General features: G+C 35.0%; 1 protein-coding gene across 3 annotated transcripts; it reads right to left on the bottom strand.

The window, feature by feature from the left end:
* Positions 1-603: 603 nt before the first annotated feature.
* Positions 604-17,235, bottom strand: LOC149210891 (uncharacterized). 3 transcript variants are annotated; one of them, XM_089396812.1, is made up of 15 exons: positions 17,037-17,235; positions 16,850-16,915; positions 16,455-16,563; positions 14,687-14,748; positions 14,377-14,464; positions 14,167-14,228; positions 13,962-14,058; positions 13,220-13,786; positions 11,626-12,294; positions 11,366-11,524; positions 11,142-11,258; positions 10,871-10,957; positions 8,135-8,276; positions 1,428-1,473; positions 604-1,273 (listed from the first exon to the last, which is right to left on the bottom strand). In XM_089396812.1, the coding sequence occupies exons 3-15, from the start codon at positions 16,551-16,553 to the stop codon at positions 1,135-1,137; spliced, it is 2,334 nt and encodes a 777-aa protein (XP_089252938.1). In that variant the 5' UTR covers positions 16,554-16,563; positions 16,850-16,915; positions 17,037-17,235; the 3' UTR covers positions 604-1,134. The 3 variants fall into 3 exon arrangements, with proteins under 3 accessions (XP_089252938.1, XP_089252939.1, XP_089252940.1); XM_089396813.1 differs by having other exon boundaries at positions 16,850-16,957; positions 17,043-17,235; XM_089396814.1 differs by having other exon boundaries at positions 17,043-17,235.
* Positions 17,236-27,032: the final 9,797 nt, after the last annotated feature.

The following is a 27,032-nucleotide window of genomic DNA, read 5'->3' as shown; positions in this document are numbered from 1 at the left end:
CCTTGTAACTCAGAAATACAACACAATACATGCTCCATGGGAATCCGCATACAAATTGGCATCAAGACTGACAAGGGCACAAGCCAGTCTGCCCAATGTTGTAAAATAAGGCTAGATTATATTTGTACGATTTTAATTGAAAAAGGATTCAAACTATAACTTTTTTCAATAGATTCAAACAGCACCATGTGCAAATGACACAAACCCTGAGATAAATAAATGTTGGACTCCAAGTAGTTGTCTTAACCTATTGTAATATACAAAATGTGAATAATGAAGTCATCCGTTCCCAAACAATTCAGAGTATTACTTTTATGGAGGGTAAAGAAGTTCAGAATTTAACCACAGAACACCACCAGACTATCAGAAACAGAAGCCAGATCTGCAAGTGGCGAAAACATTCACAGGATAGATAAATGTCCAAACTTGCACAGCAAGCCACGTATAAAATATACACCAGATGGACATTATTCAAACAAGTACAAAGCATTAAAAAAATATTTGAAGAAACGTTAAAAGACTAAATACAAGCAAACAGTAATGATTGGCTAAAAAACCTTAGCCTCCAAATGCCACACGGCCAAGTGAAAATACTGCTCCATCTAACAAATTCACGTCAATAACCTATAAAAAACAGACGATTGTACACACACGCCTCAGAGTGTACCCTAATACCATTTAGCGGGCAATGGGTAGGCCTGAATCTGAGGCCTGCCAATACAAATGAATATATATGTTTAGGCTAAATAATATTCTCTCGATTTGTTTGCATCTTCTAATGCCATTAGGTACAACATGTAACTCCACGAGAACTAAACAAATTATTCATATATACTGTATTTGAATCGGGATGAAATATATGCAAACATTTGGACCAATGCCTTGAATGGAACAAATGATTGCACACTGCAAAATCTTATATGATTTCCACCCCTGCTTGCATTCAGATCGAATTTCACCTCAAGACTTCCCAAATGGCGCAAAATTCAGAGTAACTCTACTTGGGGAATCGCCTAGGTGCAATCATTAATACAAAAATCTCATGGTCCTCGCAACAGGAAAGTAGCAGCAAGTTGTCCAACCCATTTATATTTCCATTCCAAGGAAAAAAAACTCCATGTCTCCACCATGATTCTAACCAAATGGGTTACCACCAACTGAAGGGAGTGAACTTTGAGAAGACAGCCGAGAAGCTCCAAGATTGAAGAAGAGGTCATCGCTGGGAAATGAACCAGACGGAAAACTAGTAATTGGAGGTGTTGCCCCAGATTGCCTGTAAAAATTATGAATGTTTGAGGTCACATTTTATTAACAAAAAACATTATAACCAGATGATATACGTGATAAAGTTGAAACACTTCACCAAAAACTTGAAAATCATCCTAACATGAGATCTCATTCCACCAGGCCTTGAAGGAAAGACTTACGCTTTTGGCAAAAAAGCATTTGACACCTGCTGGCCCATGTATAATCCTGCAAAATAACAACATAGTCAGCCGATGTTAAAAATATGCAGCCAAATAGACAGTTCAAACTCAATCTGCATGATCCCAACATGCACAAAACTATACTCCTCTAACCTGGACTTCTCATCATCCAACTTCTACAAAGGCAAATAGAGTATTTTAAGGAGCAAAACCATTGTCTCAATGCAGAATATTTTTTGCTTTCAAGTTTCTATTGCAAGAAGCCTGGATAATACAAGCAGCCAGGACAAACTAGATAAGGAATTTGTCAACCATTATGATATTCTGTTTTATTCAAAGGACTAACTAAAGCACATAGCGTATCCATGCACTGACATGCATTGTATGTTGTCAAAGCCCCAAAATTTCATCGTGATGATTGCCAACTGTGAACGCACTATATCCAGCCTTGTCGAAGTTGGCCAATGACAAATCTTTGGATCTACAGAATTTCCTATATGAGTTCTATTAGGCCACTTGGGATTACAGGGCTCGGCCTCTTGCAAGTTAACAAAAAAAACCATCACAAAGAATTATCTCAAGGCAGAATATTTTTGCTTTCAAGATTCTACTAAAAACCTGGATAATACAAGCAGCCAGGACAAACTAGATAAGGAATTTGTCAACCATTATAATATTGTGTTTTATTCAAAGGACTAACTAAAGCACATAGCGTGTCCATGCACTGAAATGCATTGTATGTTGTCAAAGCCCCAAAATTTCATGCACGATGATTGCCAACTTTGAACACACTATATCCAGCCTTGTCGAAGTTGGCCAATGACAAGACTTTGGATCTAGAGAATTTCCTATTTGAGTTCTATATGGCCATTTTGGATTACAGGGCTCGGCCTCTTCCAAGTTAACAAAAAAAACATCACAAAGCATTCTCTCAAGGGAGTTAATTAACATAGGCAATATCAAATTCACCCATGAGCTCGACTCCAATTGAAGACCAACTGTTATTTCTAATGTCTCCTACAAGATCCTAGCCACAGCATTGACCTTATATGACAGACACTTATTCACCCAAATCATTAGGCCAGAACAGAAAAGATTAATCCACAGTCAATAAATCGTTCACAATATTATTATTGTCTAGGAATGGGCTAGAGTCATCGACCAAAACTATATTTTATTGAAAGCGACTTCAAAAAGTCCTATACAACCATGTGAAATGGCCATTCATTTCGGCCATGCTATAAGCATCATGATTTGGCCCATATTTCCTGAGAACAGTGGAGACCCTTTTTGTCAATGCCCTCACATGCCTGACAGTTAACAAATTCAAACCTTTGGCAGCAAAGGTCTTGAAAGGTCTTAGAACAAATGATGGAGCAGGTAAGGTCCCACAACCTGCTCTTGTGTTGGCCTGATTGAGTCGGCACTGACTAGTTGACCCTTTGAAGTGCCATAAAATGTTATTCTTATGTGGTTAACCTTCACCATAGTAGTAAACCTTAGTACAATAAAGCAAAAATTGGTTGGTTAAGGTAAGACACATTAATTAGTTGGATGGAAGCAATATGAGACTAGAATGTAGGGCATTTTTCTTCATTTCTAGTCGAACTTTAGGAAATATGACATTATTGATACATTCACTCACCAGCTTAATATGTCATGGTGGCATAGGCAAACGGCTATCTATAGAATGCAAGGTCAGCAAAGCGAAAGATCATAGGCATCCCATTTCTTGAACCAAATGAAGGGTAGATTACAAATGGGCATTTTGTTGGACTATTTTCTTACCATTAAGGAGGATCACAAGTCATTCAAAATCCCCAGTTGTGCCTGCCCCCACTGGAAATTTTTTTATTAATGTTCTCAGCAGTGCTTTCATGTTTATACATTACCATTGCACTACTCCGTTTCATGGTTTTAGGCTATAGATCTTATCTATCAAAGCATAGTTTGAATCTACTTTAGACTCCCATTACCATTGCACTACTCTGTTTCATGGTTTTGGGCCATAGATCTTATCTATCAAAGAATAGTTTGAATCTACTTTAGACTCCCAATTAACTATGTGAAGGCCTCTTTCCTTTAAAATTGGCCGAGAGAAATGCTATGGGAGTCTCTTCTGCGTGCCTATAGGTGGTGTTTAAAGTCAGGAATAAAGTAGATATTCAATTTTGAGCAGCAAAAAACATCGATTAGGAGATCCATATATAGTTCTTTTTTTATAGTCTCTAAGGTACCCATTGTCAAAGCTGCTTGGTAAGCTTGATAGGTAAATGGGATTTTAAATAATTTGAATATTTGGTCTAGTTGTATCGAAGATCACCGAAAAATTGTCAAACCAAGTTTAGGGGCTCCCTGCAAATTTTCCTAAAGCACATAGTTTTAGTTCATTGAATATAGGAATTTGAGGTTGTCAAAAACATTGCCAAGATAAGATAATTTTATTAATGTCCAACTATTGAACACAAATAGGTGAAAGGCAATGAAAGTTGATGTGCAACGTTGCTCCTATAAAAATCATATTCAAGTATAAAGCAATGTTATGAGGACCGAACCGGACCGGCCGGTTCAGGTTTTGAGGCAAAAACTGGTTCGAACCAGTGACTTGAACCAATTTTGTCCGATTCAGTACAATAAGGCCATGTAGGGCTTTTTTTGCTTTTTTTGTTTCTTTTTTCTTTTAATGTTTGTCTTAGTTGGGCACTAGCCAGAAGCTACTTAACATTCAAGCATATGGCCCTACTATTGCTATGCATTTCATGGTAAAGTTAAATTCTTAGAATAAAAGGATGAAAATGAAAGATAAAGGAGAATGTCAGTTAAATTTACATTCTCCTTTATCTTTCATTTTCATCATTTTACTTAAATTTTTAACATTACCATGAAATGCCTCCGGATGTTTGAAAGTGGTTTTGACCTCATTGGATTTCATATGGAAAAAGTAGAATTTTAGATCTCACTCAAAATCCAGCAGACTTAACAATTTTCCAGGATTTTAGGATTGGGGGGATTAGGGTTTGCAACGCTACGTTGGATTTTCTCATGTACGAAGGTATGGAACTAGTATTTAATCAAGAGCACCAAGCCCTCTATGTACCTTGAAGTTAGAGGCATTGGTTGTTGAACTCCTCTATCATGAGCCTACTAAAAAATACTCATCACTCAAACAAAATCTTGACTTAACATGCTATGATTTTTGTATCTTATTTTAATACTTAGAAGGTGATATTGATGAGGGAGATCCCAATATAAGCAATGATTTTGATGATATGTAGGTATTTATTGTAGCATAGTTTTTTTTGAATGCTATAGGCCATGTGGAGCTTGTTTGCTGATGTATTTTTGGTTTAGAAATGGATTGCACTCGGTGCTATTTTGGTTATGTGCACCCTGACATGCTATATAAATGGGAACTTTTGGTTATTTGTGTCTAAATGGTTTGGATTCATATGGATGCACATGAATATATATGGTTTTCTTTAAAATTTGAATATTTTATGTGTTCTAGGTTGACTGGTTTTTTGATCCAGTTGTTTTACCAGTTTTCGTACGGTTCTGACCGGTTCCAGGTCTAAGGGTTCTACCGGTTCAATGACTGGTCCAGCTCTGATAACTATGATTGGGACTTGTGTTGCCAGACATAAGATGGGGAAGGCATGGGGATAAATGATGTCCATAACCAAGGGACAGATTTGCCTGGAAAATGAATCATAATTTCCTTTTGAGAGATACAAGGCTTTGAAAATCCCCGAGGAACAATATTCACTTAGAGGTTCTCCCTTTGGAAGAAGCGTTGAGATGGCATTAACCTTCAATATATGCTAATCATTCCAGCTCCTAAGATGATTAAGGAATCATTTCGGAACACATTTTTTGTTAGACTTAGGTTCAACCTCTTTAGAATGAGCATTTGTTATGACAATCTCCTAGTTTCACTAATAATGTCAACCCCCCCCCTCCCGACATGGGTAGATAATCCTTGGTTACCAATCTTGAGGTTATTCAAGTTAGGCACCAAGATGATTCAAGAAATTTTTTCCTTGGAACATAAGGATTCGATATCCAAAGAACAATTAAGGAAATTTTGAAATTGAAGGGCTCGTACAATTTTACTGTTGATAAAAATGAATGCCTCATTGCAAACTCTCTCCCATTTAAGTATTAAAACCCAACATAAGAGTGGAAGCACAAGAACAATGACTGTATCAATCATTCTTCTAGAATAACTCTTCTAAATACAGTTTCATCCATGCATATTAATGGCTAAGCCATAGGCTCCCTATCAACATTAGGCTTAATAGAACATAGACACTTGCCTAAGTTACCAACCTGGTTGGTTAGAGTTTGAAAGTCTTTTGAAACCTAAAAACACCTTTTCTCAATCCCTTATTTATGGTACACTAGGCATTGGTCAACATCTTTCCTAATTAGTGTAACTAGAAAACCAAAAAAACTAAGTAGGCCTACTGTACCTAGGAATTTGAAACCTTTCCAACACCATTCTACTAATTTCCTCTCTTCCCTACGTAGTATTAACTATCAGCCACAATAACAAGAAGTAGCCTCACAAGATTCAGTGAGAATGTGTCTCGTGACCTAGGCAAAAAGGATCAAGCCAATTAAGCAATCCCTTGGGGGTTGTGTGTGTGTAGAGAGAGAGAGAGTTGTCAATTGGGTCTAACTTGGGTGGTTGAGAAATATAAGATTTTCTTTGTAAGCATGTATATTCTTTTATATATATATATATATATATATATATATCTTTTAACTAATAGTTCTTTAATTTGTTTTTATTAAACATAGAATTTAGAACAAATATGGTTTTATATTAAACTAGATAAACGATTTAGTTAAAAAATAGAAAATAAATAAATAAACAAATAAATAAATGAATAATAAAAATAAAAATAAATAAATAAACTTATCTCCCTCTCTCCTGATCCAGTCTTTTGCTGTTGAAGCGCAGTCAAATGTAGCCGTTTATTTAGGTAAAAAATAGCGGTTTGAATGGTCGGTCTCTCTATTTAACTGGTTACCATGATCTGATTCTTTATCTTGTCCTGACAATGAACCACACTTGATGGTTCGAAACGCATCGACAAATGAATTTTGATGTGATTATTGCCAAAAACTTTTCTCAAAAATTCTGATATGGATCACAGAAGGCTTAATACAATAAATATGTTGTCGTCCTACCCACCTAGGTTCAATTTCTACATGTGACATGTTGAGCTCATATGAGTATTTTTTCTAACAAATTCCATCAAGCGTCGAAACATGCATATTCCTCATATGGAATATAAAGATAATTCAGATCGAATAAAAAAAAAAAAAAATATATATATATATATATATATATAGAGAGAGAGAGAGAGAGAGAGAGAGATCTAACTATTATACTATATCTTATACAAGAATAATGGGCATTCATATTTTTTAAAATCATTGATAGAGTGTAATATATTATATATATCAACTAGTTTTTATTCTTTCTTAAGAGGACATTGTTTGTTTCACACTAAGGGGAAAGGTAGACATTACATGATATAGATTGGGGGCATCATCTACAACCAAATGCAAATAGGCATCCTCAAATCCACAACAAAGACAAAAAATGCATCCTTTTCCTAAGTTTGCATCCTATAAGGCGCAACAAATGAACTTGATTATTTTGGTAGACATTAACATGATGTAGATTGGGGGAGACCATCTACAACCAAATGCAAATAGGCATCCTCAAATCCACAACAAAAATAAAAACCCTTTTCCTATGTTCGCATCCTATAACACAACAAATGAACTTGGTTAATTTACCAAAGGAGATCAAAGCTATGCTAATTCTACAAGAAAGTTGATGCCTAATTGACCTAGAAAATTCAACTGAATGAATGGATTATCATCATATAATAATATGGTCCTGTGTAGTCTATATCTCAATATATGATAGGAATAAAACAATCTGCTTGAATTAGAACAAAAAAATAAAATGGAAAGTTGAAACTTGTAAAATATAAGGACTAGAACAAACTTTTCAGTAAAGGAGGTCATAAAACTAAAGTAATACAAATCCATTTTTATATTAGCTAGTTAGTTAGGAGGAAATACATAGTACATACTATTATAGATCCATTTTTCATATATATAACAGGGGGTATCCTAATCGAATCTGTGGTTTGCTATACAGAACAGAGAATAAAAAATAAAAATAAAAAAGCAACAATCACCAATCAGATACTTCAACAAAACCAACTGCCTGAAGGGCAGAACACTTCATACACTATACCATAGCTGGCAACAAAAACAGACCCCAGAAGACTAAATCCACCAACTTCAAGTACATAAGACCCTATCAAACAAATTTAAATCCATTAAATTTTAATTGGTTTTTCCTGCATCTGGGTCTTTAGCCATGAAATAAAAATGATCTACAAATGCATTAAACAAATAGAAAGTATTCCGTCTCTAGGTTGGCACTTCAACATGGAAATACTGTTTTTGCATACAAATTCAAACCCAGGAACCATCATACAATTAGTCAAATAAAAAGAGGTAAAGCTTGGGACGATATTAAATTAATATAACTGCCTAAAACACTCTTGAATTTAAGATATGAATCAAAAGTAAGAGTACAATTGCACTGCATAGAGCATTGAATATTTGACAAGATTTAATTTAAACAAATAAAAAATAACACAGGGATAACCTACCAGAAGCAGCTGGTTGATAGGGACTTGGTGCCATAGATGGCGTCCATTGGGTATTAAAGGCCCCGTGACCAGAACCAGGTGCAGCCAAAGGAGCTGTGTTAGAAATCGGCAAAGCAGCTTGCAACGATCCCATGCTTGGAAACTGCATAACAGTTTTAGACACCAAGCAATCTCAGCACATGAAGCATGACAAATCCTAGCATTAACAATAGTTAGAAAATAAATAATATTTCTCAATATTTGGAAAAGACAAAATCCAAAGCAGAAAGAGTAAGAATATTGTCCGCTATTCCCATAAAACACTTGACTAGGATAAAAATGCATAATCATTTCATTGACTCAACCAGGTTTCAGATCACAAAAGAACCACTGTTGAGACAATGCATAAAAATACAATCAGATTAATCTTACTAACTGTAACGTTCCAAAGGTCGAACCCTACAGAAAATTCAATTTTGTCCAAATCCAACAGTAATCCTTTGGAAAGTCATAAATCTGCAGGAACAATCAGACTCATCACCAGTTCTAATTGTTCAAATAAAATTTATATTCCCCTATTACTCTAATGGAAATATATCTAGTTTGATCCCCAAAGAAATTTCATTTATTTTCAAACAGCAGAACTCTGAAATATTACAAATCTTCAGGAGCTCAAGTGGTATATTTAATTAGGGTGAAAATATGACCTCTTGGCTAGAAAATAAAACTGTTAAATCCAATGATTCTGGTTAAGCTTTTGCGGAGAAGGCATGGTAAGGCCAACCATCTAATACAGCTCATTGAAAACTAGCAAGCTCAGCGACTACAAGAAAGGGACGACTCAATATGTCCAAGAGAAAGAAAAAGCAAAAGACAGAAAATAGATGGAAAGATAATACAGACCTGAATGGCCAATGTCAAATCTTCTCTTCCAAGAAATGAGTTACTAACAGAAAAGCAACTACTAAATGAGATAACCAAAAAACTCCAGCTATATGCTATCCAAATGAGAAGCTGCTTACATCATTTCATCTCCCAGTGCCAACTGAGAGAAGTTAGGAAAACATAAAAGGGCTAGGGGAAAAACTGGTATTTCTCTCCAAATGAGCCAATGGTTACAAGTTACAACATTTCTTCAAATGAAAACTGAGAGAGGTTCTGAGAACATATGGAGGCCCAGTGTAAAAATGGTATTTCACTCCAAAGGAGCCAATGGTTACAAGTTACAACATTTCATCTCCAATGCCTACTGAGAGAGGACAGAACAGTGGGGGCCCAAGGGAAAACTTGTATACATCTCCATTGCTTCAAATATTCAAAATTACTATTAGAAAAGAATGAAGCAAATCATTTACAACAATATACTTTACCCCAAGGCTCCTTACCATATTCATAACACTAGAAGCATGCCCCCTATCTACGTCACCAGTTTTGGCAAATTTCAACATTGAAGTTTGATATTTGCTGGAACTCAAAACCAAATTGAAATTATTCGGTAGAGGTTCACCGCACTTAAAGTGAACTTCAAGGCCAACACAAACCTTAAGAATTCAATTAAACTCATTTGAATTTGGTTTCTGTTCAATTAGGTTCAGCTAGGGTTTAATTTAAAACCTAAGTTCTAAACTTCTAAGTTGCCACCTACATTCCACTTCCATTTCTTCTTTGCTGCAGCTCAAGTCCATCAATTCCTGTGTCATGACTCATCCAGTGAGACATTCCACTTCGATTTCTTCTTTGCTGCACCTCACGTCCATCAATTCCTGTGTCATGACTCATCCAATAAGTCTGTATGCTGAGAAGCTGAGAGAATAGCCATCCGTATGACATACTTTGTTTGCTTTGGTTTGGCTGTCTATGGATGTACATTGTAAAGAATGTGCAAAATCACTGTAAACAGGCCTTTTGTTTGGGCTAATTTGTTTTTATCCTTTTCCAGGGTGATGTAGTCAATTACCCTCAGTTTGCAGCAGTGACTTTGCTGAGATCTCAAAACCTGGTAGGCTAACACTGCACAGTTGGCAGGTATACTGTATCAAGCAGAACACGGGTGGGACTACTTGCAAATCAATTCCAAACACCAAAAGAGGGCAGAGACTTAGTGTTCTCCACACAGAGACTTGAATTCAAAGTCATAGGCTGTCAATATAATATACAGTATATATAATATAAACACAACTACCATTGTTTATAATTATAACTTATATGTATATAACTTGTGATAATAATATATAAATTCTGACATATTTATAAGTTATAAATATTAAGAATTTGATTTTTATATTTAGAAAAATTATAATATATAATTAATTCTAAACTTATTAAATATCTTACTTATTTTATAAAAGTTATAATACAAAAACATATAATTTACTATCATATATATAGACAACTTAATATCACATTTTATCACTTAATTTTACTGTCGAATTTGTGTCAAACTTCAAGGTTACCAACCTCAAACACGAACTCAGACCAGGTGACTTAGCAATTCAAAAAAATAAAGGCATGTCCTTTATGCAAGTACCAATTCAAGATCTAGAAGCACGCCCATGTACAAGTACTAATTCAAATCCAGGATCATTCAGCTCTTTAGTGCAGCATAGGACAACAAGTTTTTTACATTTAAAATGCGATGGCTTGCAAAAGAAACTAAGTCATGTAGCACAATATAGCATTCTTCTGCATATTACCTAAATACACAACAGAAAGCCATCCAATGATGACAATGATGCACAAAAGATACAAAATACATACCGTGCTTCCTTGTGTTGCAGGTAGTTCGCCTGCAATATCAAATGGGTTTGTGGATTTCGAAGGTGGATTATAATATGGCACTGGACCCTGTAGCACAAAAAAAATATTGGTTGCATAAAATTATCATAAAATTATCCATATGGATTCAAACAAAGAGCAACTAAACATAAAATATCATTGACATCATCATAATAGATTTCTCAAAGATAGGGACCCCTAAATGCCAAATTGTGCCATGACTATATCTTTGCTTAATTCGCACATTACATACCGGCAAAGACACTCCTACTGAAGGATATTGCACTCCAGAAACCCCACCAAACTGGGATCCCAATTGAAAACCCGTGTTATGTAAAACTGGTTCTGGATATGGTAACTTAAATAAGTCCTGCAATTTAGAAATTAGCATCTAAGTATTAAACACTGTCAGATTGGAAGACATGATCAGTTTGAACAGCAAACAAATATGTATCCATATTTTTATAGAATTTAAACCTCTGGTAATTCATTCCTTCCATTCTGTGTGCTTCCTGATGGGTGCTGTCCCTGCCCTTGTCCCTGAAGAGGCGGCTTAGTTGCAGGTTGAGTTGGTTGCACATTTTGGGATGACTTCGGAGGAGCAGGAGCAGCAGAAGACAACAAAGTATTCCATGACTGCAATGCATATTTTCTCGGTCAATCAAAAGGGACTTATAACATCATCATCCCAAAGCTTGAGCCATAGAAAAGCAGGGCACAAAGTTTGAGCTTCTTACCAGAGAGTCTGATACACCACTGGATGGTTGAACAGACTGGGGAAATGCAGACCAGTTATTGCCACCAGAAACAGATGTTGCTGGACCCTGCACCTGAGGAGTAGCAGACCACTGTGCTGACCACTGTCCAGCATTACTTACATTTCCGAAAGAATCAATAATCCCTGCTGATTGTCCAGCAATTGGCCCCACTGGTGCTGCTGTCGCTGCAGGTACTGGTGCTGCTGCCGCTGCAGGCACTGGTGCTAGGGATTGTACTGGGACTGGAGCTGCAGCAGGAGCGGCAAAATCAAATGTTGCCCATCCACCATTGTTTGAAGCAGAAGCTCCAGATGGCTGTGAAACTGCCGAAATAACTTGTGGTACAGCTGAAGATTGCTTTGAGACTGAAGAAACGACAAAGGGATCCTGTTGTGCCGCAGTAGATTGCTGTTTAACTGAAGAAACTGAAAATAGATCTTGTTGTGTGGTGGCTGTAGAGGGTTGTGTAATTGAAGACACTCCAAATGGATCTTGTTGTGCAGTTGCTGTGGCAGGTTCAGGTTCTGCACTAAAATCTATCAAACTTCCTGAATTAACCCTGTTCAGGTTTGGAGAATTACCTTCAACTGATCCCATGCTACTTGAAGATGCAGTTCTCTGGCCCCGGAATTCTCTACGGGCTTCAGGCTGATTAATCAGATTAAAAGCATTGTCATTTCCAGGATTCACACATTTGACTAGAGATGCCAAACATCAGAAATGCAAAACTAGACAGCAAAATGTGTCCAGTTTAACCTTAACTTTCTAAAAGATCGACAGGAAAAAATTTAAGGAATCATGTTTTTGTAACAAGTCTGAAACCTTGACAAATCTTTTAAATCCTCAAAATGTTTTACGACTAAGCTAAACTTATAATCATTTTATACCACACAAAATTTTTTATATTTTATAGAAACTATATTTTTTTTTAAATTTAGAAGTTTGAAATGATTTTAGAATTTTTGGCAATTTTCATGGAAAATAATTATAGAATGGGATTTTCAAGTAGCAGAGAAAAACTTGGAATAGAACATCCAAATGGTGAATATTATCCCCTAAAAGTTTCTAAAAAGATTATAGAAAGTACTTTTATTTTTTTAATTTACATGCTTCAATAGAGTTTGTATTCTTTATAGTGTTTTTGGCAATTTTCAAGGAAAATAATTATAGAATGGAATTTTCAATTAGTGGAAAAAAATTGGAATAGAACAGCCAAAATATTCTTATAAATATTAAGTTTGAATGATTTTAGGATTTTTGGCAATTTTCATGGAAAATAATTATAGAATGGGATTTTCAATTAGCAAAGAAAAACTTGGAATAGAACATCCAAATGGTGAATATTATCCCCTAAAAGTTTCTAAAAAGATTATAGAAAGTACTTTTATTTTTTAAATTTACAAGTTTCAATAGAGTTTATATTCTTTATAGTGTTTTTGGCAATTTTCAAGGAAAATAATTATAGATTGGAATTTTCAATTAGTGGGAAAAATGGAATAGAACAGCCAAAAAATTCTTATAAATATTAAAGATCAGGTAAAACTAGTCACTGAGCACTGAAATCAATTCTTACCAGTGAACGTGTAGATCCTTCAATATCCCTACTGCCATTTGCTCGAGGAAAATCACTGACTCTAAGAGTTGGAACATCATCACCCAAAATATCCCTCACTGGACGGATTGGAGGAGGGCTATTGATATCATAATCTCTCTGATAATTTGGTGACTGTTCTTCAGGCCTGCGTCTATCAGGTGTGTCAGGATAACGACGATCTTCAAATCTCCTGTTTTGACTACCATTGCCAGACCTGTCATCAAAGCGTTTATCACTGCCACTTTCAAAATTAGTAGGACTTCTCTTGTAGGTATCATCATATCGTCGATTGTCTTGAACATTTCTATCATATCTGCTTCGCTCAGATTCATATTGACCCGGACTTCTTCTCTCATCATAACCATATCTTCTATCTTCATATCCTCGATCATCATAACGACTTCGGTCATAATCAAATTTTCGAGCACCGGATCCAAAACGATCACCATAACGACGATCTCCATATTCGTCTTCGTATGGAGGGCTACGGGAATCTGACCGAAATGAATCCGGTCTCCTACTTTCAGAGGTATCATCTCTATCACCCTACGAAAATATGCATGCTAATCCTTCAAATCTGAAATACCTTTCTAATCTCTTTTTTAAATACACAAAAAGATAAATGACACTTCAAGTAGAGATTTCCAAGTATAAGGAACGTTCTAGTATGAGAAAAAACGGACAGGAAATATTTGCAAGCATTAGCTGATCAAGTGCATACCGTTTTTCCTCGTGGAGGTCTATCACCGCCTTTATCACCACTATACCTCTTGTCAACATATACATGCTTTATAAAGTCCCGAAGCCTATCAACATTGCTGCAAACAAATAATTGTCAAAAGAAAGAATGTTGGCCTCCCAGGCATATGAAAATTGAAATGAAATGCACTCTCAGTGCATATATTGCAAAATGAACAATTTGTTACCTGCTGTCTGGGAGTTGATGACGTTGTGGATCAAAGTCTTTGAAATATATTTCTTTTGCTTTCTGCAAGATGGAAGAGGGTAAATGACTATTTAGAAGGCTATCTGAAAATTTGATTTCTTAACCACATCATTCTCAAACAAGGTTAAAGAGATTCACTCTATCTTAAATTTTTTGCAGAATGGTGGTTTGTCTACAGGACACTATATACCTGATTGCCACCTTGTTGAAGAGAAGTCACTTCTTGAGAAGTGAATTTAGCCATGGATACTGATTTCACTCGATGTGTGAACTCCCGACTGCCAATTCATTAATAAAAGGTCAAATTAGTAAGCCACTAACTGTTAAGATCCATTATCTAGATCTAGCAAGGAATTAAAAATACAAGAAATTTCATGATTCACCAAAAATCAAATCATGTTTTAAAACTTATTTTCCTCTGTTGTTTTTAAAGAATTAACACCATCAAAAAATAAAATCAAAAATTATTTACAACAAAAAAGCAAAAAATATTCACTTACTGGATCCCACTGCAAGTCGTGCAAACAAATGTCCAGAAATTTGTACACACGTATTGGGGTCCCTGAAAACCAGAAATTTATAAGAAACTAAAAATTTAATAATAAATTTGATGATCTTAACGGTAATAATGGGCAGTAAACAATTAAAGTACGGTAACTTAAAATAAAATAAGGCATTGTGTAAAATCATTGCAACCGATTTAGGAATAACAGAGATGAACTTTTACAATCATAAGAAAAATAAAAAATTGTTGATTAAATTAGCAAGTAACCATAATAGACTAAGAATCTTTCACTGTAACAGAAGGTGCATATTTGACAGGATCAATGCACAAATGTATCGAAATTGATCAACTTGTCAGATGGGGGTAACAATATGAAGCGACAACAATCTAGTTAGCCATATTTATTGTTGCATGAATGAATGTACATCCAAAGCAACCTTGTTCTCCCTATTATTATACACTATACACTTAACACAGTTGAATTGCTGGAGATCTAAGAAAGAGGTTGAACCACGCAGTTATTTAGATGAGAGAGGCATATCTAGTACTTGGTGGAGATGCAACAGCAGATAAAACGACAATCTAGTAGTTAGAACTTCTAACACTAAAATTTGAGAGAAACTCACATCAAACACTAGTTAACCTAGCCCAATGAGCTAGCTCAAGTGGTTGAGCGCAGTGAATTACAAGCAGGAGGTCTTGGGGTCAAGTAACCAGGCTCGCTGCCTCTGTGAAGTATCTGGTATTGTGGACCTCGCCCTGGTGTTCCAACTGGGGCAGGTACACTATTTCTACACAGGCCACTTTACACCAGGTACCATCTTCAAAACGAGGGAAAGTCCCAGAAATTTCCCAGGGATCTAAATAAAAAAGAGTAAATAGACATTGGTTAACCCAGTATGGTATGATGAAGAATGGATGTACGGGATAAAGGTTTGCAAGCATTTGTAATATGTCAAATCAAAATTGAAGTAAATGAGGCATCATGTTTTGGCAGTAACAACAAACAAGTCCTAATAAACTAACTAGTTAATGGTTGGACTATATAAATGGCAGGCACAGCAAATTTATGAAAATTAGCACCAGGTTCGTTAAATTAATGAAAACGTGGCGAATGCAGGGTAGATCTGATGTTTAGCTAGGAACGCTTAGCCAAAAGGGTTCAACCGGTTACAAATTTCAAACAAAAAATATAAAATTCGAAAAAAGAAAGCCAAAACTTTCAATTCGTGCAAAACAACATAATAAATAATTATTAAAATTTTAATATTAACAAAATACAATGACTCAATGATTCATTTGAATAAAAAACCCAAATTTTATTTACAATTGAATCCAGCCGTCCTGGACATTTCAATTCAGGGTGTGGACTAGCTGTTCTGGACATTTCATTTTACGGTGTGGCCATTTTATCTTTTCAAGTGTAGGACAACTTTTAGACATAAACTAGTACTAATCTGTTCGACGAGACAACAAATAGGAAATAACAATCTTCATCGTAGCCAGTAACAGTATTTCAAAAGAGGAATACATCAACTGTAAAATATTTAATTACCATAATTACACCGAGGTCTGCAGAACATTAGAAGCATAATTCCAAATTTAATAAATTAAATAAGGAAAAAAATCTTAAATGCATAGATTGCAACACCAGGCCACCGGCAATTGCATCCAAGGGCTACGGCATTCATGACCCTATGAAGCGTTCTCTAAGCACCTTTCACGCAGAAAAGCAATAAATAAAATGGAAATCTGGAACTTACGAGGCTGTTGCAGTTAATACATTTTCGATTGGGAGGAAGCTTTAGAAGACTCCGTATAATCTTCTCATTCCTCTCGTCTTCCTTCATTCTGCTTGCCATCTGTTTTCCTCTGAGAAGTAAACTAGCCATGAATTAAATAAGGGCCAATTCCAACATATTGATATCTTCAATCAAATTCTTTGCTACGGAACTGATCTGAAGGACCGCTACTAAGATTTTTAAGATTTATATCAGCAGAACAGTCTATTCAGGTTAAATCTTATTAAAGATGCACCAGATTCAAACTATAACAGAAGGCCGTAGCAAAATTATAAATCCCAGCAACAAAACCCTTAAAAGCAGAAATTTTCGAAAAATAAACGAGATCGAACCATTCAACGGGGCCATATAATTACCAGGGTATACACAGGAAGAATTGCCAATCCAACGCTAAGTTGCGGGTTCGAAACCCCAATTAATGACTGCGAATAAACCAAATTCGCAGTATTAATCCCCTATTTCCACTACAATACAGACTCTTTATGATGAGAATAAGAGGAGCCCTCCAAAAAGGAATTAAACGAAACTAGGTGAAATCATTACCCCAACCTTGGTCTGATTTTGAATAAACGGAAAAATGCACGGATGCCGGTAGAATAGGAGACGTCTGGAGCGATCTGCGTGGTCTGTATATACAACTGGAGGTCGAGATGACGATCAGGACGCAAATTTGAGAGTATCTGTCATAAAGTTTTCTAGAAACCCTCAGGGTCTCTATGCATCCGGAGTCGCGCATGGAAAAAGGTTCCAGCGCTTCGTATGGTCAAGCGGGGCGCCGACGTCACAGGCTAGTCCGGTTGGCATGACCGGGTGTGGACGGTGGCAGAGAATTTCGTGCTGTTTGAACGAATTTCCAGGTGGCTATCAATGATTGAAATTTTAATAAGATTGCAGATTGAGTTTATAAGGTTCCAGGTAATTGTTTATAAAAAAAAAATGACAAGAATGACCGTTTTAACCATCATATTGGGCTTTTTCTATGGTTGTGGTTGAATTTAAACCTTGTGTGAGGGTAAGCCAAGTTGGAATAATGGACTTTTTATTACCATTTATGAAGCCTTATTTTCAAAAAGTTGGAATAATGGGTTTTTAATTATCATTTACTATATTTTATTTTTAATGGATTCGTTTATAATGTGATTTTTTAGATTTTCCCAAAAATAAATTGAGGTGAAATTTTAATTTGTGTTATTTAAAGTGGTTTGACTATATATATGAATTCCCCTTAGGGCACTTCGATTGTATAGGGGTTACCATCAAACTTGTAATTTCAATAAATTCCGGATTTTAGAGAAATTACACTGAAAAAGCTTCCAAAAAGTCACGGAGACAACTCTATTTTTAATTTGTGGTTCTTTTATTACTATTTATTATATTTGTTTTCATTATCATTTAATATATTTTATTTTTAATTGTTAATTTATTTTTTTATAACCATTCACTGAATCTTATTTTAATATATATACACCAACTATTATTTTATACATCATATTTATAAAAAAAATTATATATATATATGAAGTGATTTTTATTATTAATATATATACACCAGATATTATTATATACATCATATTTATAAAATTATTTATATATGAAGTGATTTTTATTGATGATGGTTAACATCCACTAAGACCAAACTTTGGTCTATCGGACCTAAAGAAACAAATTATTAGTCTGATTTAAGATTTTATTCCTATGCCTAAAAAGCTTGGAGATAAGCCTCCCGAGCTCACTGTAATTTTGACAACTTAAAAGGCTAGGAAGGTCAGTGTTGCAACAAAGATTTTGAAACTGAGATCTAATGTGGTTGTACGCGGAGCACTCTAAGAGGAAGTGATTTTCATCCTCAATGTTTGTATTCTCACAAAGATGGCAGAACCTTTCCATCCATGGTGTTTTAGGAACTGCCCAATGATCCGTTTCACTATGGAGCTCATCAGAGTTCGTTCTAATCTTGGCTATATTAATTTTCTTCTTTGAGCTAGTTAAAACAGAGAGATACTTTTGATCTTCTAGGGTGGGGTTGATGACTTCCTTATAATATCTTAATTTTCTTTTAGTTGTTAAATCTTTCTTACACCACATTTTTTCTTTGAACTTAGAAGTAACAATATTTTTTATGTTATTAATGTTTTGCAATGCAACATTCCCGTCGATCTCCCAATGGTTTAACCAGGCCCTGGTGTCTTTATACCAAACTTGTTTGAGCCTTAGATGGTTTTGGCTGGAATTTAAAGCTAGCTTAGGAAGTCTATGGTCTCATATGTTATTGAGTTTGTGCTTGTACAACAAAAGCCTAGTCATAGCTAGGCTCTCGATAGGGGAAAGAACCACTTCTATAAGGAGAATAGGATAGGCTGTGTTGCTTTTAGTTTTGAGGTTATACGTTATAAAACGCTTCTGGATTTGCTCAATCTTTCTCCGGGATTCTCTAGAGATGCTACAACCCCAAACCTCACATCCATATAAGATAACCAGAGTGACTAAAGTTTCAAAGAGGAACTTCTTTCTATCCCACATTATGAGGTTTGTCGTTTTACAATTATTTTCAAGACCAAAATAAGCTTTCCATCCCCCATTAATCATTTTCTCAATGCTATAGTTCCAGTTGAGCTTGTGATGAATATCAATTCCTAGGTACTTGTAGGAAGACACTTCCTCCAAGTTACTATTGTCATACATAAAATTAGCGTAAGTGTCCTTCTTGGATTTGATAATCATAACTTTTGTTTTGTCAGTGTTAACAATCATACCCATGGTAGAGCAGAAATCCTTAAGAAGTATAAGTTGCTTATCAAGATCAGATGGGCACCTTGCGAGAAGAACAATATCGTCAGCGTAGAGAAGAAGGATGATGACTATCCCAGCTAAGATCGTGCCAACACATCCTACTTCCTCTAAACAACCTTCTAGCTTGTCGATGTAAATGCCAAATAGGGTAGGGGAGAGGGGACAACCTTGTTTAACTCCGATATTACACTTAATATCTTTCGACCACCACTCATTTCTCTTTAACTTGGCAATTACATTCTTGTATAACCTTATAGCGACAACTCTCAACTCAAAAGGAACCTTTAGCTCTTCTAATTTGTTCCAAATGTTGTTTCTAGGAACCATATTGAAAGCCTTTCTAAAGTCCACAAAGCAACAAAAGAGATTGCATTTATCATTGCGGCATTCCTCCACAATGATCCTAAGCGTAACGAGATGGTCTGTTGTTGAGTGCTGCTTTCTAAAACTCACTTGGTCTTTAGCCCGCTTACCTTCACTTTTAAGCCATATGTTCAGCTTCCTTTCCAAAATAATACCATATATATATATATATATGAGAATAAGTGATATGTATATTTAAGAGAGAGAAGTATTCTAATTAGTGAAATTATATATGGTTTATGTTAAAAAAAAAAATATAATATATATATATATGGTATATGTTTATAATAAAAAAAATGAAGTTACAATTAAAATATATTAAGAATTTTTATTATATAAATTTGTAGTTTAATTTTTTTTAAGTTTGGATTTTGGCAATAAAATGTTTGGTAAAATTATGGTTATATATTATTTAAAATGTGTTTTTGTGTAGATGAATAAATTCAATACTTTAAATTTGATTTTGTAAATTTCATAATTTAAATGCGAGTTGTTTTTAGTGAGATTTTTTGGAAGCTTTTTGTTGGGGTTTTTTAGAGTGCTTAATCCATATATACAATCACACAAATCAAGATTTTCCACGGGATTCCGGCACCAGAAAGTCTAAAAAGTGGCACTAAAGACAACTCCATCTAAATGTGTGATTTCAACAAATCCATATTATTTAAATTTTATTTAAAAGATAAAAAGGACATTAAGCATAGGAGTAAAATAATTAGTTCAATTTGTATGGGGTTTAATTTACATCACGTCTTAATTCAAATGTCATAAAGAGCGGTTGATGTTAGGAATGGTTTATAAGGGAAATAAGCTCCAAAATCTTGCACATGATCTTGGTGACAAAATCTCACTCATGAATAAATTGTTCTTCCATTCAATATTTCAATATTAAAACTCACCCAAACACTCGATACCATCAGTGCGAGCTATCAAACACTCCCATGAGCCCAATTTCTCTCAAAGTCCCCAACCCATCTTAGCACAGACTATATAGATGAGAAGAGGCTCCAATTGCTCGGTTGGAAACTAAAGAGGACTTGAAAATAGACCAAAGTACGTAAAACTTCCATATTTGACTACCAAAAATGCAAGTTTGTGCCAAATGCCTCCACACTGGTGAATTAAACCCACTGACAAACTAATAAGAAACAAATTATGCGATGGAAGAGTCGAGCCATTATAAGGAGTCGAGTTGGCCACTTGAAGCCCCAGAGAGACCATGCAACTGTAAGGAGGGAAAGAGGAACCATTGTTAAAACCAGAGAGAAGCCAATCTGCCAATGTCCCGTGAGCCAATATACACAAAGCGTCGGGCCAACCACCGAGTGTAGCGCTTGTGATTAGCAACGACATGACTAACGAACATGAGTGTGGCGAACAAGAATTGCAGTATGGCAGAGGAACTAGCCAGGAACTAGGGTGGGTCCAAAGAAGAGCACCACCACCCTCATTATTCTCCTCTCGCCATGCACACAAGAAACCATAACCATAAATGATTATCTGCCATAAATTCCCAACAAACTTGCTATGGAGAGGCATACCACCACCTGAACTATATGAGATTGCTTTGCATGCGAGAATAAATCACAAAGCAGCTTCATGCGATCGAAAGCATGAGGGGAACTATGTGGCCATATGGACCAAACGTCCTTATCATGATTATGATGTGTCAAGCAAATTGACACCCATCGTGGGGGTAGATTTAGTTGTGTTTCTCACATATATTTCTGTGATTAATCAAGCTAAATTTCAGTGTTCAATATTTTCAATTTGACTTGAGTTGTCTTTAAATCATAAACTTTATTTCTAGAAATAAAATTACAAAAATACTACTTTATTTTCTTTCTTTCTTTTTCAAATAATTCAATTAAATAATTGAAAAAAATAAAAATAAAAATAAAAATGATCTTTTAAACATTAAATTTTATATATTATATTTTAAGTGAAAAAATAAAAAATTATAAAACCATAAAATTACTTAAAACATGAAACATGGTGTATTTCATTATTTATTATCTTGCTTATTTTTATAAGCAAGCATTTATAAAAACAACATGCCATGTGAGGGGGGAGCTCAACAAACACACATGCTCAACCTACAACTAATTAAAAATTAGGTTAATAGCTTGGCCCTTACCTTTGTTGACACATTGGGAAGAGAATGATGTGGTGCCATGGGATTTTATTACATGTTATGATTTGTAAAAAGAGAAATTGCGAGGTGGTGCAAAAAATAGTCATTCTAACTTTAAAATTTTAAGTGTGTATAAAATTTATATTTTAGATTTCAATAAAAGTCAAATAATTTCACAGGGTTTTGTTTAGTGTTTATGGAGAGGATAAAAGAGAGCATTTATATGGAGATAAAATAAGGACATAGAGATAAGATTTGAGATTATTATGAATATCGATCATAAATTCAAAAAAATCATAAATATGATATCAAAATTGATGATAATATTAGTATTAAAATAATTAAGGATTTCATCAGAGTAATTTTTTAACTTCCTCATTAATAAAGTTTTTTTTTTAATAAGTCTCCTTTTATTACAATTAAGACTAACACTCCAATATTTAGTATTACTAGATCTATTTACGCAATTAAATTTGATTGCTTCTTTACTAGGCAATCATAAGTGATGAGTATTTAATTCAATGAAATTAATACAACTTGAGTGGGTCTAATGGTTAAGAGCATGTGTTTCCTCCTAAGAGGTTACAGGTTCAAAAACGAGAGGAGGCTAGAGTATGTATGCCTTTGTAGACTTAGCAATTAAAACATTGGGCCCCTTATCCCACAAACAAGGGGGTCTAATGTGAGGTCTAGCTAGGCGTGACTTTAAAATTGGATAATAAAAATAATAAAATGTAACTTGCAACTAGACACCACCGTTGTTGCACGTGTTGACAAATAAACACAAGCACTACATATCATTAACAAGACTTGAACCCCAATGAAGATTATATTAGGTACTCACTTTAATCAAACCCTAATGAACGTTATATGTAATTTGCAACCAACATCACCATTGTTACATATGTCGACACAAACACAAACACTATATATTATCAACAAGACCTGAAACTTAGTGAAAATTATATTAGCTACCCACTTTAATCCAACCAAAAAAAACTATACTTTAACTAAATTAACAAAATTTTAATACAATAACATTTCAAAATGAACCCTTATCTATAAATTAATAAAAAATAGTTATCAAATCTTACAATTTTAACTATCGTTAAACCCTTACATGTAAGAACAAACCAGAATGAGGTGGTAACTCGATACGGTTATGTAAGTTCTCTCAACTAAAAACTCAAATCAATTTTTTTATGGATATACTTGGATTTTTGTGGAAGTTGCATGGTCTAATAATAATGGTACTTCCATAGTATTATGTGAAATATTGAATTGTTTAAAAATTAGAAGTTATAGTAAAGTATCTTAGATAAAAAAAATTCAAAACATTTAAATTTATGTGGAAATAACATGACTTAGTGACATTGGTGTGGTCATTTATTTAAAATATTAAATTTAAGAATTAAAAACCGAAAAAGGTGAAAATTTCCAAACCAAAAAAGATTAAAATCAAATTTCTCAAAATATTTAGATTTATGGGAAATGCTATTTCCAATTCTATAACAAAGTTAATGCGGCCTGACATGGCCGTTCGATAGTCCAATATAACACGCCATTTTTTTTTCCCTAATCATCACCGCGCATGTTATATCTGGATATCGAACTGCCATGTCAGGCCGCATTAACTTTACTATAAGATTGGATATAGGAGTCACACAGATTTATGTGGAAGCGGTATAAGATTGGATATAGGAGTCACGCAGATTTATGTGGAAGCGGCATGGCTTATCACACTTACTTGAAAAAGTGGTATGCTTGGTTTAAATTTGTAGCTACATATCTTGTAACATAACTTGGATTCCTCATACTTGTGTATTTTCATGGAGTCATTGGCAGGATTCTTTTTGAAAACTCATAAAGTTTGGATTTTTGTAATTTTCAAGTACGAGACCTCTCGGTTAGATTTGTTGTTTTTAATGATCACAAATCATTAAGGTTTTGAATTTCGATTTACTTTAAATTCAATATGGTGACATTTTGGGTGAAATGTGAATTCTGCACTTATTAAATTATATTTGGTATGTGTCTTTTCCATGATGTAGATTGGCCACTTGAAACTTTAATACTTTAACACCATATTTGTGTGACCTAAAGAAGTCCCAAATAATTAATTACATATTGCCACTTTTAAACGTGCTCATTGGTGGCCCTAACATATAAATAACTTTGAAAGATTATGGCCTCTTTCTAGAAACATTATTTCACTCAACCATGTATAGCTACGGCCCAACTATAGTGATGATGACAAGAGTTCAACTTTGTGTGTATGTTTTCATTCACAAATTATAGAGTAAAAACCAATTAATTTAGTTTATTATTATAAAAGAAACATTACTTCCTTATAATAAAAAAGTTATTAGTTAAATGTTTTACAATTTATATGATGTTATTTCTGAGATCTCACAACAAATAATGTGAGATAATATAAGAAATGATCATTTTCAAGTTATAATGACCATTCCAAAAATTTCGAATATGTTTTTCTAATAGTTTATTATGATATTTAATATTTATGGTTTATTTTCTATTTTTACATATACACAAATTTATTTGTAAGTTTTTAAAATAAATCGTTAATCTATATTATTATTAAAAAAAAATATATATATATATATATATATATATTATGTTTTATAAATAGTTTTAATGTTTAAGAATATGTGTTTATTCATTAAAGATCATAAGTTTGAATCTAAAGGGTGATACTATGTGTACATGTATGTAGGTTTAGTCAAACTGTTTTATATAAGGGGCTTTTTATTCTAAGATATCACAGGTTCAAAAACGAAGTGGGGTAGAGTATGTAAACATTAGCAGTGAAATCGTTGTGCAAGAGGCATTTGTCCCACAAACAAGGTGGTTTTCATACACCAACTTGGTGTTTGGCTTGTTAATTGGGGTTAGTTCAAGTGGTTGAGTTGAATGAATGTTATCGCACCCACCCACGTTGGAAACCCAGTCAGTAACATGTTGAGCTTTGATGCCTTGAAAAATGTTATTGCAATGGCTTCGAACCTAAGCACTCTTAAGTGAGTATAATTGTGGGTTGGCTTGGTACCAACAACCTCACTCTTGCCTTTAACTTGGAAGGAGAAAGATTTTTTTCCTTGGTGAAAAAAACAAAAAACAAACTAGACTTGGTGTTTGACTTGGCCATGGCCTTAAATTTAGATTATTATTATTTATTATTAATATTCCAAAATTGACATCTAGTTAGACTATGACCCTAAATTAGATTATTATTGTTGTTATTATTTTACACAAAAACAAACATGCTCTTGTTGTTTCAAAGATTCATCATTATAAAAATAAAGGAAAAATATGAGTTATGATGAATAAGTGACAACTTAGTATATAGACATGTTGTTTCTTGCAAAATGGAAATTAGTATAAGTTGTTTTGTTTTTGTACTTTGTTAGACTATGACCCTAAATTAGATTATTATTGTTGTTATTATTTTACACAAAAACAAACATACTCTTGTTGTTTCAAAGATTCATCATTATAAAAATAAAGGAAAAATATGAGTTATGATGAATAAGTGACAACTTAGTACATAGACATGTTGTTTCTTGCAAAATGGAAATTAGTATAAGTTGTTTTGTTTCTGTACTTTGTGTGTCAAACATCCACCTCTTATCAAGAAGTATGATGTCATCTTATTGTGATTGGCATGTGAACTTTAGTTTACTTATTGGTTATGGGTACAATATGTACACCCTCCCAAACTAAGTAATTAAATTGATGTGTAGAGAGTGTTTATTAACCCATAAATAAAGGGGTTCATACTTAAATTTGACATGTGGATATACTATGATATTAAATTAGATATTTATTTATATTTATATTTTAAATAAAAGTGTATTTATTATTCAAAAATTCCATCATCACGGGGGAGGCAGGAGCGGGAGGTGTTCAATATAGCCTTGATGGAAAAATAATGATGCAAGTTTCTTAGGGTCTAGGTAAAGTGACCAACAATTTGGTGGAATACCTTACATTATGGAAAGGTCTAGAAATGGCCATGGAAAACAAAATAACTAGCCTGTTAGTTTTTGGAGATTCAGTGCTTGTCATTCGACAAATAACGAAGGCCAAGGAAGCAATATGTTCAAATTCCCCTCCAATGAATCAAAGAGTTCTCATTTTTGCCTCTCGATTTGAAAATCTAGAATTATATCATATATTCAGGCATTTAAATTCGACAAATGGTATTTTAGCCAAAAAAATGGCTCCACTATTGAACAAGGTAGTTTGGAAATGGACAATAGATTCAACTTCTCTCTAATTCCCTAATGACAATCGAAGGATTAAATCTTAGCTAGATGAAAGGGGGCATTTTTCCTCCCCAACATTATCATTCAACGAGCTCTCTGTATAACAAACAGTGGTCTTAGGGAGGAGGGGTGACGGATGGAGGCTCTGAAACCGCGCTCCGCAGAAGACCGCGACGGTTTCGGATGAAATCAACTTGCATCGGCTGCAGGACCACAGAACGGTAGATTCTGTCGGGAGATAGGGTTTTTCGGAACTGGTGACAGCGCGACGGCGACGGTAGCAGTTTTCGACATGGAGGACTTTCCGTTAACGGACCTCGTGGATTATTCCGAGGATCCGCTATCTGGACAGGCGGTGTTCACCGACCCCATTTTCTCATCTTCGGTTTTGACATCTGATACTGCTCAGGAACTACAGGCTAGGGTTTACTTGACGCCTAATACCCCAACAGAACAGGGTCTTGAGGCTCCGCCGTTATCTCCCGGGACCGCTTCCTTGCTCGCGTCTTCATACCCTGAGGCTCTGACTCTTGAAGATATACCTTCCGCTCCGATTGTCATTCCTTCCTCGCTCTCGGATCCTAGGGTTTATGTGCCCCCGCAGACGAACCCGGCTACCCCCTCTGCGTCTATTGGGCCAAAGCCCTCCGGATGTTTCGGCACTCCAGTGGTAAATACAAGTGCTCCGGGGCCTAGCTCGGCGGGCACCTCAAACCCCCTTTCAGACCACCCTTGCGCCCCGAGAACAAAGAAGCTCAAGGCAAGATGTGTTAGGGCTATCAGAAAGGACACCACTGTCACATTTGGGAATTCGACAAGTTTCGAGGAAACCATGGCGCTCGCATGCACCGTCCTAGTTGGTCACGTGCGAGGACGCACATTCTCGGCAGATCGCTTACTTCGATGGGTTAAGGAGATTTGGGGCTCTCTGCTCCCTACGCTCCCTGAGGTTGAGGTTCTCCCACG

This window comes from Pinus tabuliformis, chromosome 1_2 (genome assembly GCF_031772625.1).
Source record: "Pinus tabuliformis cultivar Carrire ecotype Pingquan chromosome 1_2, CPIR1, whole genome shotgun sequence".
In the NCBI taxonomy this organism is placed as follows: domain Eukaryota; kingdom Viridiplantae; phylum Streptophyta; class Pinopsida; order Pinales; family Pinaceae; genus Pinus; species Pinus tabuliformis.
The sequence above is the reverse complement of the archived record's forward strand: the minus strand, read 5'-3'. Positions and strand labels throughout refer to the sequence as shown.